The following is a 16979-nucleotide window of genomic DNA, read 5'->3' on the forward strand; positions in this document are numbered from 1 at the left end:
GCCAAATAGAGACAAAAGTTGCATTCCAGTTCTACAACAGAATAATATATGATTTATCCATATGAACATGCTCCACTATAATATTATCAATGTACTTGTATACTCACAGGAAGAAAGGTGATGTGGCTAATTAGTTTTCTACAAGCAATCTTAAATCCTGCTATTAGAAAGTTTTGTAAAAAAAAGAAACAGAGCCAAATATGACAATTATGGCCAGTGTCCCTACATATGATTTAGGGTATTTTCTTTGAAACACTGGCAGGAAAATATTCTTTCTTAAAAAATGAGCAAAGATAGAACTTTTCAAAATTCCAAAAAGGTTAGACATTGATAGAAAACTGGAAAACAAAATTAACGTAAAGATAACTCTCCTTTGGAAAATGGATAACTCTTCCCTAAATTCTGGCATTATGTGCCAAGAGTTACCACAGTTCATCTACTTTGGCCCAGCCTTTTGTATGAATGTAATAATTATAGCATGCAAAACTACATAAATTAAAATTAGCTGAATTTTAGTTTATGGCCTGGAGAATGTATATCTCATGTTTTTATATTACAGTACAAGTCTGAACATCGAAACTGATATGCTAGTCAACTGTTTTGAAAGATGTTTTAGTAAAAAGGCGTTTTTAAAAAATAAATTTTATAAATCAAAGCAACTGTGCAAAGCAAAGATCATGGAAAACAGGATGATAAAATACTCTAAAAAGGAACAGTCAGGACTGAGAAGGTAACGGAATTATGCTAAGTGACTTTGACAATCCTGTCTGGATTTCATTTCCTTCACACAATAGTCTAGCCTACAGTGTGGGTTGTTATAAGTATGCTGTGTACAGATAGTCCTCGACTTACAACAGTTCATTTAGAGACTGTTTGAAATTATGGAACTAAAAGAAGTGATTTATAACCATTTTTCACACTTACCACAGTTGTAGCATCCCCATGGTCACTTGACCAAATGCCTGGCAACTGACTCCTATTTATGATGTTTGCAGTGCCCTGGGGTCACTTTACGACCTTCTGACAAGCAGGGTCAATGGGGAAGCTAGATTTACTTAACAACCGTGTTATTAACTGAACAACTGCAGTGATTCACTTAACAACTGTGCCAAGTCACTTAACGACTGTCTCATCAACAGAAATTTGGAGCCCAATTGTGGTGATAAGACGAGGACTACCTGTATAGCCAATCCAGCTAATTTCTAAGTTAAATTTGGATTAGCATGTTACACGGGTGCATCTTTAATGTTGGGTTAACCTGCTGCGAGAACCCAGTCAAATATCCCTGAGTGGGCAGAGATCTACTTTGCAATTCTTGGCTTAAGCTCGCGGGGTTCCAATTGAGAGCGCGCCACTCTCCTCGGTTCACTGCATTGGCAAATGCAACCGCGACCCACGAAGACTCGTGTTAAATGCGTCACGAGAGACTCCGCCGGGACCGCTAAAAGAAGTACTTCTGGGGCGTTAAGTACAGCACGAACAAGCGGTAAAGTGACGCCGCCCCTCTCCTAGGGCCTCCCTCCCCTCCAGCTAACTTCGCCGGATACCGCGGAGAGAAGCGCCCTCCCTCTGGCTCTCCCCGCGAGCCCAGCGGCGGCGGCGGCGCCTCCTACGGGAGCCCTCTGAACTCACAGCGAATTGCGGCGCTCGGGCAGGCGGCGGTGAACGGAGATGCGGTCGCTCAGGAAGATGTTGATCTGGTGCAGCTGGATGCTCTCCTCCTGAAGGTGTTGCTCGGCCTTGCTTAACTCCAGGCGGGCCGGCCGGCCCATCTCGCCCACCTCGGTCTCTCTGCCCAACGGCGGCTTATCATAGACGGGTCTGCGCAATCGTCGCTGGGCTACTTCGGGCGCCAAGGAAGGGGGCGCCGCTCTCCCAGAGCTCTTATCCGGGTGCTGCGGACCCCACTGCCACAGCAACAGCACGCCCGCTACGCCAAGCGCCGAGAAGAGCGCCACCACGAGCGACCATCCTCCTCGGCCGGCCCGGCCTCGCCGGCTCCGCCGCATCCCAACTTGGGCAGAAACTTCCTCTCCCAGGCCCTTTGGCTGCTGCCCGCAAGACAAAACCATCCGGGCAAGCGGGGGCGGACCGAAGCAGCGATAAAAGTTAGGCAGAGAAGGACCGCCCAGCCGCGGCCGCCTTACCCGGACTAATCGCGGAAGCGGCTGCTGGCCTGCTCGCGCCTCCGAATTCTTGACTTACAACGTGGCGGGGCAGGGCAAGGCAAGGCAAGGCAGGCATAGAAGCCGCCGCAACAGCGCGGCCTACCTGGGTCCCTTCTTCCGCCGCGGAGGAGAGTCGCCAGAGAGGAAAGCAAGGGAGAAAAGGAATCGGCATTTTCCTCTGAGCTTCAAACTTGCCTTCTGGTGAACCTCGCCTCCGTTGATAGAATGGGATGCCCACTTGGAAGAGGAAAACCATTTTTTTCCCCCGGGTGATTTTTGAGAAGGAATAGGAAAAAAACAGTTTCACAAGATCAGCCTCCCTTCCTCTGTCCTAATGCAACTTTCTAGTGGCACCTGCCTGCCGTGACTGCCATGACACAGTCCATGACTGGGTTTGCAGATCTTTGTTTTTGTTGTTATTTATCTTACTAATGACTGAAAGGCACAAAAATGATGAATCTTAAGTATTGCTTCCTATATCATCTCAAAGTGATGTACAAAATACAGGTATAAATAATAATAAATTTGGGGAAGAGGAAAAGAAAGAAGCAACAACAAAATCCAGAAAACGCTACTACAGTGATGAGATTTTCAACGGATATCTAAAAGATGTAACAGAACAGGCCTTATGAATCATTCTTAAGTTGTGGTTTGAATAACAAGTATTGACAGCAAGTTGACTCATTTCTTACAACATACTGTAACCCAGAGTTTACAAAACACAATTCCTCTCATTCATACTGGAATTCCTATGTACAATCCCTATATTTTTATGCTATGTTTCAATTAGTCACAATTCTAAATTCTATTAGAAAATACTACTAAAACATGATTATATCTCCTCATCCGCTGTTAGTATCCCAGACTAAGGGGGAAGAAAAAAATTAAAGCACAAAAACTTTTGTACTTTTTGAGAAACTTGAAGGACTAGATAAAAAATAAACTTCATGAAAAATGGAGTCATGAATGTAAAAAGAACCAAAGTTGTGCTTTAAAGACAAGAAATCCTTGCAGTTAAAAGAAGAAATCACAGGTGAAAGATAGAGAAACCTTCAAAGCAACCACAAATCTTTTACATTTCCTTTTTCAAAAGAAATGAAACAAGATTAAAACCCCTACTTACAAATGTAGGTACAACTCCTGCAGTGTACAGATCTAAATGTACTTGTTTTTGCACATTAAACTGCGTAAAATATTAGCATAATCCTGCAACTGTAGCAGCAACTATCAATATTTGATATGGTGCAGAAAATAAATTTTATTGTATTGCAAATATTTCAAATTGGCTGAATTAACTTTTTTTAAGGAAACTGTTAAACTTATTTGAGCAATAATGAAATCTTTCCTTTAATCTAAAATATATATATAGAGATGATCAATTGTAAAAGGAAACAAAAAAAGCACTATGGAGTTACTAAAATGGAAAAGCAATTTACTCAAAGGACTGACAGCCTTCCAGGCCAGATCTTGCAAAATGTCAAGCAACAATACTAAGCAATATTAAAGCTGTAAAAAGCAAAACAAAACAGATTTTCATGAAGCAAATGTTAAGGACAAATACTTGTAAAACAAAAAACTAGAGAAAGTGTTAGGTCACCCCCCCCTGTAATCGAACAGACAACTGTATTAACTGATTTTTTTTTATTAAGACAATTAGAATAAAAATATGATTACCTTCATTTATCATCTATTTGACAGCCTAAGAATAAGAATAAGACAGCCTATGAATAAGAATTCATAACATCAGAGACACCTAGCCTGAAGCCACTTCTGCACAGCTGCCTTAAGATGCTTGTCTTTGTGCTGAATCTGGCTGGAAATGAAACCCGCTAAAGATGCAATCTGATGTTGTCTTCCTAGATATTGGCCAATCTCCCTATTTTGTGCCATTCACAAAATTGAGAAATATTCCATCAATCCTGTTATTGGGGTCATTAATAAAAATAGTTGGGTAATACTCCAGCTCAAGGTAGTTATTAGTTCTGAATGCTAAATCAAATTTTATCAAGTTGTAAGTGAAAATATCCCATGGCAACTTTTCCAAAAACTTTGCTAAAGTCAAAATCAAGTTAGACTGGAAAAAGATTTTTACCTTTCTATGTGAAAACTAGGTATATATACTGTGCTTTAAAACAGTGATAGAAATGTGATTCCTGTTTGAAACTCGTATTTCAAATGTTTTACGTTTTTCCTTTAAAAATCCCAAACACGTGCCACCCGTCACATTAATAATTTGAAGGATGTAAAATTTTCTACCCTGTTTCGAAGGAAGTCACTGGCAGGGACGGAGAAAGAAAGCTGTTATTAGTGCCTGAATTAAAGGGGAGAGCTGTGTCGCAAGCAGAAGACTTCCTAAGCTTGATTCCCCTTCCCATATTAATTGAAACCATCCTTCTCTCCCTCCCCCTGCCGGAGGCCTCAGCAGTGCAGCCCTCCCTTTCCCAACTGTGGAGAACTTGGCGCTTCGGCCGGATTTCTCCCCCCTTCTATCCACGGGCGGAGCGGAGGAAGATTGCGGACGGGTTCGGAAGGGGGCCAAATCCGCCGATGGGGGAGTGCGGGGTGCCCGCCGGCGTCCAGTTGCTACTTCGCGCTTGTGATCAGGGAGACTGCGAGTGCGCCCGGCGATTGCTAGTAGGACCCTCGCCTGCCGCCGGAGCCGCCGAAGAAGCCGCGGCGGAGGCTGGCAGCGGCTCGTCGAGCGGAGGTGGGGTTGGGGCTGCGGCGGACATTCCTCCCGGCTCGGTGCCAGTGGACTGCACAGACGAGGCGGGCAACACCGGCTTGCAGTTCGCAGCGGCCGGGGGACACGAAGAGCTGGTGGGCTTCCTGCTGCGGCGGGGGGCCTCGGTGCAGAGCCGGAATCACTGCGGTTGGAGCCCGCTCATGCAAGCAGCCAGGTTAGCGCGGCGGGAGAAACGGGGGTGGTTCAGCGGTCCTTGCTGGGCAGAGTTGGGCTGGCTGGGTAGCTCAAGCGCGCTACCTACAGTTCAAGCTCGGGATAAAACAATGGTGGAACAGCTGGTGGGGAGGTCCCTGAAGCTGCTTTTTTTTTTTTCCCCCAGCCGAGTGGGAATCTTGGCTTTTTGCGTAGTTTCCAGATCGCTCTTCTTTGCCTCTCCAACCTCAGTGTTTCTCAACCTTGACAATTTTAAGGCATGTGGACTTCAACTCCCAGAATTCCACAGCCAGCAATGCTGGCTGTGGAATTCTGGGAGTTGAAGTCCACATGCCTTAAAATTGTCAAGGTTGAGAAACACTGATTACTAGATTCTTCTGGGTCTTTGGTTTCCCTGACTCGTTTGCGCTTATTGCAGTTTTTATTCTCTTCTATTTTTTTTCAAATTGCTTCCATTTTCTTAGTATGGTAAAAACTGAGAGATGAAAGGTAGTACACAAATGTAGAAATGCAACGATATGTAAATAAACTTGTACATCTTTATATCATCAATATCTAAAGTGACTCTTAGAAGTCAATTTAATGTTGCTTTATTGAGCAGGTGCAAGATTTTATATTTTAAGTGTGTTGCCTAAACATAATGCCTGAGCCACCAAATCCATGTCTAAACCCAAACCACTGAGAATCTACAATATCTCAGCGTCCAATATATTAGTGTGTTATTATTAGTTTCTTATAAAGCACTAGTGGGAAGCATTTAAATCTCAGATTCAGTGGCATGGAATGGATCCTGGCTTCCTTCCATTGCACTTTGTTTCAGTTTGTTTCTTTCCAGCCATCTCTCTTCGCTAGTATGAGACTAGACAAAAACAGCATTGAGAAACAATTTTGGAGAAAAATCAATGGTTGAAGAAGAATTCAATACATTTTCCATCTAGGCATGCTGTGCCTTAATGAAACTTTCTGGGTACTAAGTGTTTGAAATAAAAAAAAAAGAAATATGCTGCTAAATAATTTGGTTTGATACTGAAAGCTAAAACAATTGCAGCTCTGTTGCATATAGTTTTCAGTTTTAGGTCTGGTCCCTCAGTCACATTATATGCGGAATAATCCCGAGATACTGAAGGAAGAATAATAAAATTTTGAAAATGTAATAAAACCTGAAATGTAATAAACTAGAACTAGGAGTCACTGTTAAAAGAAAAGCAGTATTTAATTTTTTTTATTACCTATACTGTAGTAGTTTCACATAGCAGAAGTAAAATACTCAAAAGCCGAGTTGCTCTTTTATACAGGCCTTAAGCCTTTTGGGCAGGGTGTAAGGTCATTTACGGTAGTATGTGAAAGAGAAAACTGTTGTGGGGATACTTGAATTTGTCTTGTTTCTCCATCTTTACCACTTATCAAAATAAATGCCTAAAGACATCCTTCTATCAAAAAGTGTTGATATCCCCCTCTGCTTTTCAAACATTAGAATGCTTCCAAAGCTTACTTTATTGGTTGACTAGATCTGCTTTTACCATAACTGTTGCTGTTATTATGTATAGTTAGTATATACAAGCTATTAATCTCATATTTTTGCAATACACTGTATGAACTTTAAGTAATACAGAAATCTTTCTCTAAGATATTCAGATGGAATGCGACATGAGATGTATTGAGGCTGAGGCAAGCATGATATTGAACTTGGCCTCAGCATTCTAGTTAGACTGAAAACGAAACTGGGGAGATCCCGGCACACAAATATTTGCTATGTTAATGCAGAATCCTTTTAAATCTAAATAATGCATATTTATTTTCTTGGATATTGTAATTATTTTCTTTTTCTTTTCCCCAATCAAAGGTTTGGACATCTAAATGTGGCTCGCATCTTGCTGGAAAATGGAGCTGATCTTAATGCACAGAATAAATTGGGAGCCAGTGTACTCACCATAGCATCACGGGGCGGCCATATCAGTGTGATTAAGCTGCTTCTAGAATCTGGTGCTCATGTTGACAATTATGATCACTTGAGCGTCAGCTTGGACAGCAGTAAAGAGGAAATGCCAGCTGTCACTCCCCTTATGACAGCTGTCCAACATGGACATGAGGCAGTTGTCCATCTTCTATTGGACTGGGGAGCTGATTGTAATTACTCAGTGAAAACTGTGGGTTGGACTCCCCTGATGTTGGCAGCTGTTAGTGGAAGAGTTAGTTTAGCCCAACAGCTTATGAACAAAGGAACCAATCCTGATCATCTGAATATTCTGCATAAAACACCGTATGAAATATCTGTGGATTTCAAACAGGAAGATATGATGGATTATTTAGCACCTTTGACAACAGTTAGACCTCAGACAGGTATGAGCTGTTTTCGCTTTATCTTGGGGTTTGGTATAATTGTTTTTTAGCAAACTAATACCAGTAGATAACTTGCTGTATCTAATGGATAGTGAGTTAAGCCAAGTCTACTGAGGCCTAAGATATATAACACATAAAATATTTAACTGTCACTGTTCTTTTTTTTTTAACTTCAATGTAAATACACAGTCCAGATTTTTCTGTTTAGAAAAATTATCCTTTATCATATCAGATTTTTTTAAAAAGGTAATGTCCTCATGTGCTTGTACCCAGAATAAAAAAAGCTGCACTGTAGATGCATGATACATCTTTTATGTATTATCTGAGCTTATGCCTGGCATTAAATTGTAAATTATGACAAAAATATAATCCAAAATGCCTGGGGGATGCAAAAAAACAATCAAACCACATTGTAACTTAATGAAATGTATATTGCTAAGTTAAGAGTTTTCAAAAACCTTTAATTATTGAATTCATGCCTTACAATACAGTAAGCCAGAATCAAAAAGAGACACATAATGACTTAGCATATGTGAAACCAGGACAATTCTAAAGTGATGCTATGGACATAAAAAGCCTTTTGGCTTAAACTATGGGTATCAAACTCGATCACATGACATATTGCGATGTTTTTTGCCTTTGTGGTGCCGGAGTGGGCATGGGCTGCCAGCTTGACACCTCTGGCTTAAACAGAGAAACTATTCAATTTATATATTTGCTGAGTTGTTCAGTAAATTGCATACAGGTGTAGTCTTCACTTAGCTATCACAATCATTAAGCGCTTCCCTAAATGGAAAATCCCATGACAGGCTTATGACCTCACTTTCCCTTCAGACATTAAGTGAAGTGATGTGGTCACTAAGCAAAAAAATATGTGACTGCAACTTACAGTTTACACCTTCGGCCTTTATATTAACTTGGTTGCAAGGCTACAATAGTCATAAATCTGAAGATTAGTCACAATTTTTTTTAGCATTGTTGTAACTTTTAATGATTGCTGCATAAGGCAGCTGGTAAACAAGGACTACCGGTATTAAGCGATGTGCTTTTGCACTATGCCTCTTTCCACACAAATTACATTCCGGCGTTGCTGAGATGTGATGTAGAGGTAAAGGTAGGCATACATTTGGGCTCCATGAGCACATTAGAAGTTTGAAAGCATATTGTGGGCTTCTCACAAAATAACCCTCATGGGACCGTTTGCTTGCTTACAGAATGGCTGCCATTACAATCATTTACAAAAAGGAAAACTGAAGAGGTGGCTGTTTTCCATTCTCATAAAAAACATCCACACATTTTACTCACTGTATCACCCTGTTCAACCTTTTCTGGGAAAATTAGCATATTGTACATTCAAAAAGTACTGGCTTGTATTTTCCTATCCATTTCATTTTCTAAAATACTGAGACCAGAGGATTTAGTGAGATAATGCCTTTGCTTTGCAAAATGTGAGTTTTATATTTATTATTATTTTGAAGTAAATAACTTAAATAAGAATAAAGTTAGGTGAACAGAGACTGACTAGGTATCAGAGGAGATATTTATTGAATAAAGACTATGTTGACCAATTCATAATTCATGAATAATCCCCTTTTTTATCTAGGGGAATATGAATATAGTTCAAAAGAATATGAACATCTGAAAATATTAAATCTTATCTCAAAACTTCCTCCCAAAATATAACACTTTAGGATACAAATAATATATTTAAGTGACTCATTAATCTCATTGCATTTCTTTTATATATATATGTTTTATTGATTTTTAACAATTACAGTCTTTAGTGTTTAGTAAACAACATGTTGTCTGGGTTCACATATTTAACCTTAACTTCTTCAATATAAATGTATTCAGTACTGCACAATCCAGTGTTTTTTCCCTGATCTTCCTTTCTTCCCCATATTGAGAAATTGAAATGCAAATTGTCTAATAAATCGGTTCATTTAAAATGCTGGTACTAATGTATTGTCTGTAGTGTTACCATAAGTAAATGATATACGTGTATCTGTTTCCTCTTTCACTAGATAAGCAGAAAAGACAACCTGATATCTTCCATGCTTTAAAAATGGGTAAGAGCGTTATAATTTTAATACATGTGATTTTTAATCTGAGATCTGGTTCTGCAGTTGCTTTAGAACAGACATGTCAAACACAAGGCCCGGGGGCCAGATGCGGCCCACAAAGTGGTTTCATGTGGCCCGCGAAGCCATCCTGGAAACAGTGAGGGAACGGCCCCCGCTGCCTTGGTCCTGGCCCAGGCCAGCTGGGAGTCAATGTACAATTTTGTGGTGGCCATCTTGGCACTAGCCCCAGTGGACCATGCCATGGCACTTGCCCCAGTCCCACCCCCTTCTGCTGGAGACCCTCAGATCTTTCCCACTCCTGCCCAGGCCCCCATAGGCACCCTTGATGCGAATGATGTAGAACTGGCCATGCCCACCCAGTAGGCCACATCCACTCCATCCACACCCACCCACTAGGCTGCACCCACTCTGGCCACACCCACCCGGCCCCCCGAGGGCAACCGCAATGCTGATGCGGCCCTCAGTGAAACTGAGTTTGACACCCCTGCTTTAGAAATATAATAGTGATTTGCAACCAAAGATTTGAAATCTCTATATGAACTTTGGTTAAGGAGTTTTGGTAGCTTGTTGTTATGTATAATTCTTTCTGTCCTTCTGTTCCATTAGTTTATTTCCCTTCTCTGTCTTCTAGTCTTCTGCTTTTTCCTCATTCATATGAACTATTCAATTTTTCTGTTAAATCCATCTCTCTTTTTCTTTGGCTCTTACTCTTTTTTAGATCCCTGTAACTTCTGCCCTCTTTCCTAGGCTGATCTGCCTGCCTGTAGGATCTGAACAGGCCTATCAATGCCAACAAGAGGACCTTAGGTTCAGAGTAGCCCATATTGCCAGCACTCAGTCCTTATCAAAATTCAGGGCTGATTCTTTACAAGCCCTCTTCTGTTCAAACAGTAAGTTCTCAAATTGTGCGGGGCCCACCTATGAAAAGATTAATATAGCTATAGAAAATCAATTAATTGCAAAAAATAGAACTATCACTATCACTATATCACCTTTTGAATGCTTCAAGCCAATGTTATTTTCTCTATAGGAAATTTTCAGCTGGTGAAAGAAATTATTGATGAAGACCCAGCACAATCCAATGTCATTAATGATGATGGTGCTTCTCCGCTGATGATTGCAGCTGTTACTGGACAGATGCCCCTTATACAATTACTTGTTTCAAGAAATGTAGACATTGACAAACAAGATAATGTCCATGGCTGGACAGCATTAATGCAAGCTACATATCATGGGTAAATACATTTATTTTGCTAATGTGATTTGGGAGAAGTTTCCTTTTTTCCTTAAAATTACTGTTGCCTTTTGATTATCCCCAGCAATCCCATGGGATGAAATTATAATCTCTTTATGATGGCAACCCAATTACATAAACATTTAGGATTAGTTTGGTTCATACATTGTACTAAGCCATTATGGTGGCTTATTCAACATTCTATCATTAAATTGTGATTTACTGACATGTAAGTTAAGTTACTCTGTAGCTAACAGCTACAATCTCACCTTTGCAGTAGTATATATTCTTCCTTTCTCCATGGTAGAATTTGTAGACAACACAGTTATTTATGTTACAATCTATGGACAAGTCTATCTGATGTCTTTATTGAGGGAACATTTTTCTTCCCATTTTCCGATAAAATTATATTTATCAGACAAAGCATACAAGGAAATTGTTCCTATTGTAGTGGTACTTATTGTATATATTTCTTTATTCAAATACACTAAACATAATTGCTGAGGGTTGTGATGGCTGAATTTGTACAACACGCTTAATCACAAACCAATTACTTTTCGTCTAATTAGCTGTATGAATCCAGTCTGGTTAGTTTGGGGGGTTGTGAGAAGCTTGAAAATTGAGTTAAATGAGAAAACCATGTTTCAGTTAATCAAGGAGAAATGTGACAAGTGAACATAGGCATCAGCTACCAAGCTGTTTAGGCCAAGTGAAGATGCGTTGTATAAAACTGCAAGAATGCAATGTAGAACCTTTGTTGCTGCAGCTTTATGTGAACTTGTAAATAGCAGTTAAGCAGTGGTCCCCAAACTTTGTGGCTTGGTGGCCTGGTGGAGTGGGGAAAGAGGGGAACTGAGCCACGTGAACGGCAGGGCAGCATGCGTGCGTGCAGCTTGACTTGTGCAAGTTGAGGTACGCACACAAGTTGAGCTGCATGCGCGTGTACACGCATGCTAGCTTGCATAAGTCGAGCTGTACGTGTGTGCGTACTGGTCTGCTGCTCACGTAGCCTGGTTGCAAATAGGCCATGGCCCGGTAGTGGGCCGCTGCTCGGGGGTTGGGGACCTCTGAGTTAGAGTGTTATGTCTGGGAAGTAGAATTCATTTGATGGTGATTGACTGCAAATAGATAGACCTATAATCAGAAAATTCTAATTATTTCTATAGATGAGGGCTACAGTAAGTTATAAACATCTGTTTGGACAAGCAATATATTAAGCAAGCCATAGAATTGATGATAACTGAGTTGAAATGCAGATGTCATATTAAGTGACTGGATCTCTTTACTACTACAGAGAACTTTAGTACAAGAACCAGGTACAGGTAGTCCTCAACTTACAACCATAACTGAGCCCAAAATTTCTGTTGCTAAGAAGACAGCTGTTAAGTGAATTTATTACCTTTCTTATCACCATTGTTAAGTGAATCACTGCAGTTGTTAAGTTAGTAATATGTCTGTTAAGTGAATCTGACTTCCCCATTGACTTTGCTTGTCAGGAGGAGGTTGCAAAAGGTGATCACATGACCCGGGACACTGCAACAGTCATAAATACATGCCAGTTACCAAGCATCTGAATTTTGATCACGTGACCATGGGGATACTACAACAGTTGTTAAGTGTGAAAAATGGTTGTAAGTAACTTTTTTCAGTGCCACTATAACTTCAAATGGTCACTAAACAAATGGTTGTAAGTTAAGAACTACCTATATAAAGAACAGAAATCAACAATGGTTTAAGGGAGATTAGAGACAGGAAGAATTCACCTCTTTCTAGTAACGTCTTCTAATAAATCTGTCTTTAATATATGTATGTAGCTTATATTCTGTTTTATTCAAAGAAATAAAGAAGTTGTTAAGTATTTATTAAATCAAGGAGCTGATGTCAACCTGCGTGCTAAAAACGGATATACAGCCTTTGACCTGATAATGCTGCTGAATGACCCAGGTACTTCTGTGTGCTTATCTTGTATATCAGAGTCTTGCTACAGTTAGAGTAGAAACACTTTACCAAACTGTGTGAATTTTGCAGATGCGGAACTTGTGCGGTTGTTGGCCTCCGCCTGCATGCAAGAAAAGAATAAGCAGAACAGCAAAGTAACTGCGCTCTTTTCCAGAAATAAGCAGTCCATAGGTATTCCATTGTTGCCAGATGACAAGGGAGGATTGAAGGTATAGAAATAATATATTTACCTTTTCTGTGCACCTTTGTTTTGAACAGAAACCTGACGGCAGGCTTCAGCTGCTTTCTATTCTGTCAGTTTGGGGGACAATTTCAGACTTTTTCCCAGTAATACTTTCTTTTTTTTCTATATCAGTGATGGCGAATCTTTTAGAGACTGAGTGCCCAAACTGCAACCCAAAACCCACTTATGCATCGTCGAGTGGGTGTGGCCCATTGGGTGGGTGTGGCCCATTGGGTGGGCGTGGCTGCGGTGGTAACGGCAGACTGGATGGGACTAAAAAGTTCAGTCAATTCCAACTTTGCAAGATTTTTTTTTTCCCCGTGAGAAGTTGAAATTGCCTGATTGAACCTTTTTTTTTTGCACACGGCGGCGGAGGCCTAAAGCAAAAAGATTTTATAAAACCCAGCTGAAGGCCTAGGACTGGGGCGATGGCGCGCGTGCCCACAGAGAGGGCTCTGAGTGCCACCTCTGGCACCTGTGCCATAGGTTCGCTACCACTGTTCTATATCATTGCTTATTTTATTGCCACTGGCTCCTTGCTAAGGCCTTTTCATTCACATGAACGTTAGCCAAAGGAAGAGATTAAAGGAAGGACAGAGGAATATTTTCCAAGTTTCTGCATATTTCTTAAACTTAATATTAATTTATTTCAAATCAGAGTCCTAATTATCACCCATAGTTATATGTCTAAGGAAGATTACAGAATTATATTTTCTTTTTTAGTCGTGGTGGAACAGAATGTCCAACAGATTTCGCAAATTGAAGATGACCCAAACCTTAAATTATGGATTTTCCATGAATCAATCTATACCTTTTCCAGAAGAATCAAAATCCCCATTTGACTGTACAATGAAGGCTGCATTACAAAATGATAATACTGTAAATCATGATGCCACTACAGCATGGACAACAAAAAGCAAGTCTAATGGTAACAAATGTTAACTGTTACAAGCATTTTGTGCATGTGTATATCTGTGGATGCCCACATGCATAATCAAATAGATTTCAAGTTTGGATTAATGGGAGACTTGGAAATTCTTTTTAACAGATTTTGATGTACTTAAACAACTATGCAAAACATTTGAACGGGCAGTCCACAAAGCATTTTAGCACATATACCCCTTCTTAAAGCATTATAGCAGCTGAAGCTTCTGCAAAGTTTGCACAGTTATTTCAAAGATTGTCCAAACTTTTTGTGTGTACAGATGCATGGATAGCCATTAGATCTAACTGGTAATGGGAATGTTTTCTGTGCACACAAGTGCATGCACAAAAACGTAGTAACAATTTTCAGATCAGTTGGGCAGTCTTTTCAGAGAACATGCTGCTTTAAAGCTTCTATGGTGGGTAATTCACTTGTATTAGCATGGCTCTTGAGATGCCCCTTTCAAATGTTTATGTAACCCCAATGTTTACATGAAAAACTGTTAAAATTGGAAATCATTAGGTTATTGAATAATAAATATTTTCATAACAATGTAACTAGCATAAACAATGGAAACAGAATGCCAGAAAATTCTAATTATTTGCTGCCATCCAGCCATAATTACTGCCATAATTGATTTTTGTAATCTAGATATGATATCTTCCTAACTTTTCTTGAATTTAGAGTGCAAGTACAATAATTTAGACATTGAAGATTGAAGGATCTGTGAGTGGCTTAGTAGTACATAATACTACATAAGCATGGATCCCATTAGTTCCTTGTTTGGAGGATGTTGAAAATCCCATGTAAGATCAGGACACATCTATAGTAACTTTGTATTTTTAAAAGCAATAGAGATATGTATATATCTATGTATATAGATATATACATATCTATGCATATTTTAAATGATCTTTTTAATGTGTAAATGAACACAGGAATTCATAAAATACGTGAATTGTATTCTTAATTGAATTGAGTCATTATATTACTAGGAGAAATTGTAGTGGCATGTAATATATGCTACTTTTTTTGAACAAAATGTATTTTGTAGGTTTACAATGGCACAACTAACATTGGTGTGGATATGTTTTCCCTTCAGTTATCCATACTGCCAAGGCTGGAAAGGATGATGATTTTTTGACCACTGTGGTAAGTCAGCTTATACAGCTACTATAACATACAGTATCAGATGTTGGTAGATTGACTAGCAACTTTGTGCAAAAAGGAACCACTAACTCTGTTCAAGCATTTCCTTTGTGTCTTCAGTTCAATTTATGAAGAATGATGAACATCCCCTCCCCTCAAAGTGTCAGTCCTTTGCCATATGAGGCAAAAAGGTGAGCAAGGGGAAAAAACTGACTAGACATTTGGAACTCTATTGATGTAGAGTATAATAACCGAATCTTGAAAGGCCATGGAGTTTCTCTTTATAGCCAAGAGAACCTAGGTAGGACAATTTTCAACTTCTTTCTCACCCCTTCCTCTCTATCAGATAGATAGCTAGATAACCTTTATTGTCATTTTTTTTCCTGTGGGCACAATAGCACACATTAAAAATGAAATTTAGTTGCTTCCTCTCAAAGTGTACACATATATAACACATTTAAAACATACTATATACAACATATGTATAGACCTACACCCTTACATATAAGTAACATATAAATATTATTCACTGTCCATCTTGAATACATAATGGAAGGAGGAAGCTTTAGAGTTCATGGTTAATAGTGTATGGAACAAAGCTGTGACTGAATCTGAATGTTCTGCTTTGGATACCATGAAGCCTCCACCCAGAAGGTAACAAGGAAAACATCGTGAAGAAAATGTGTAGTGTCCCAGACAATCTTGTGGACCGTGCTCAAGCAATGCTTATGTACTATGTTCTGGATGGAAGGGAGGGAACTGCCAATGATCGTTTCAACCATCCTCACCACTCTCTGTACTGCCTTCCTGTCTGACGCAGTGATGCTTCCAAACCAGACTGTGATGCTGTATGACAGGATGCTCTTTAGTAATTGTAATTGTGTTCCTTCTTCAAGGCTGCCCCCTTGCTTTTTTATACCTAGTTACAGGTAGTCCTTGTTTAGTTATCACACTTGGAACCAACAACTCAGTTGTTAAGTGGTCGCTAAGTGAAATCATGAACACATTTATGATCTTACTTCAGCTTTTCTTTGCTTTACAGATATGCAGTTATCTTAAATATAAAGATTGGTCACAAAATTATTTTTTATTACTATCGTAACTGCAAGCAGTGGCTAAATGAGGCAGTCTCTAAATGAGGACTACCTGTACACTGTTTATATATATGAGAAGACTGTGTCTATGCTTACAAATATATAATGGGTAGCCTAGCTCTATATCCAACATGGCAGATACCAACTTACATGAAAGCCATTGTGTATATCAGGGGGTTCCCTATTACTGTTAGTCATGATTTAACCATGGAGATTAACTCTACTTACAATCACTAGAATAGGAAAGGGAGGAGAAGGATTGGTTACTATTCCTTGAATATTCAATTGGATATTAATATTATATGTTAATATTAATATGTTAATAGAGGCCTTCATCCTGCAGCTAAAATGATAATGATTAACATATTAAGTTAGCATTTCTTCATATCTACTGTTATTCCAACAGTGAAATAGCAGCTCCATCATTTTGTTGAAGAGCGATATAAAATATAGTATTCTTTTCTATAATTAGAGTAAGAAGCAATTGTATGCTGTAGATTGTTTGGAATGGAACAGTTAGTATGGTTTCCCAAAGTATTTCCTCTTCCCTTTCTATCAATATATAAGAAATATATAAGAAATTGCTTTAGAAATTTGAATACTGGCTGACCAGCCGTACTCAGCGTATGGTCTCAATGGAATTGCATCTACATGGAGGGAAGTTGTAGTGGGGTGCCTCAGGGCTCTGTTTTGGGCCCAGTGCTCTTCAACAACTTCATCAATGATTTGGATGAGGGGATAGCCAGGGAACTCATCAAATTTGCAGACAACACCAAGCTGGCAGGAATAGCCAACACTCCAGAAGATAGGCTTAAGATACAGAAGGATCTTGACAGACTTGAACATTGGGCACTATCTAACAAAATGAAATTCAGTGGTGAAAAAAGTAAGGTTCTACATTTAG

At 39.6% G+C, this 16979-nt stretch overlaps 2 protein-coding genes across 2 annotated transcripts in view; one reads left to right on the forward strand and one right to left on the reverse strand.

Annotated features, from left to right (window-relative positions):
- The window catches only part of GALNT12 (polypeptide N-acetylgalactosaminyltransferase 12), a 35643-nt gene extending 33571 nt beyond the window's left edge, over positions 1-2072 (reverse strand). The window contains exon 1 of the mRNA XM_015820860.2: positions 1633-2072. Coding sequence (XP_015676346.2) covers positions 1633-2072 — 440 coding nt within the window. The remainder of the gene's footprint in view (positions 1-1632) is intronic.
- A 2643-nt stretch (positions 2073-4715) lies between these two features.
- The window catches only part of ANKS6 (ankyrin repeat and sterile alpha motif domain containing 6), a 30095-nt gene continuing 17831 nt past the window's right edge, over positions 4716-16979 (forward strand). The window contains exons 1-8 of the mRNA XM_015820861.1: positions 4716-5068; positions 6911-7407; positions 9432-9476; positions 10522-10726; positions 12563-12669; positions 12754-12893; positions 13631-13841; positions 14947-14984. Of these exons, the coding sequence (XP_015676347.1) occupies positions 4716-5068; positions 6911-7407; positions 9432-9476; positions 10522-10726; positions 12563-12669; positions 12754-12893; positions 13631-13841; positions 14947-14984 (1596 nt within the window). The remainder of the gene's footprint in view (positions 5069-6910; positions 7408-9431; positions 9477-10521; positions 10727-12562; positions 12670-12753; positions 12894-13630; positions 13842-14946; positions 14985-16979) is intronic.

This window comes from Protobothrops mucrosquamatus, unplaced genomic scaffold (genome assembly GCF_001527695.2).
Source record: "Protobothrops mucrosquamatus isolate PMUCROS unplaced genomic scaffold, P.Mucros_1.0 scaffold1195, whole genome shotgun sequence".
Lineage (NCBI taxonomy): Eukaryota > Metazoa > Chordata > Lepidosauria > Squamata > Viperidae > Protobothrops > Protobothrops mucrosquamatus.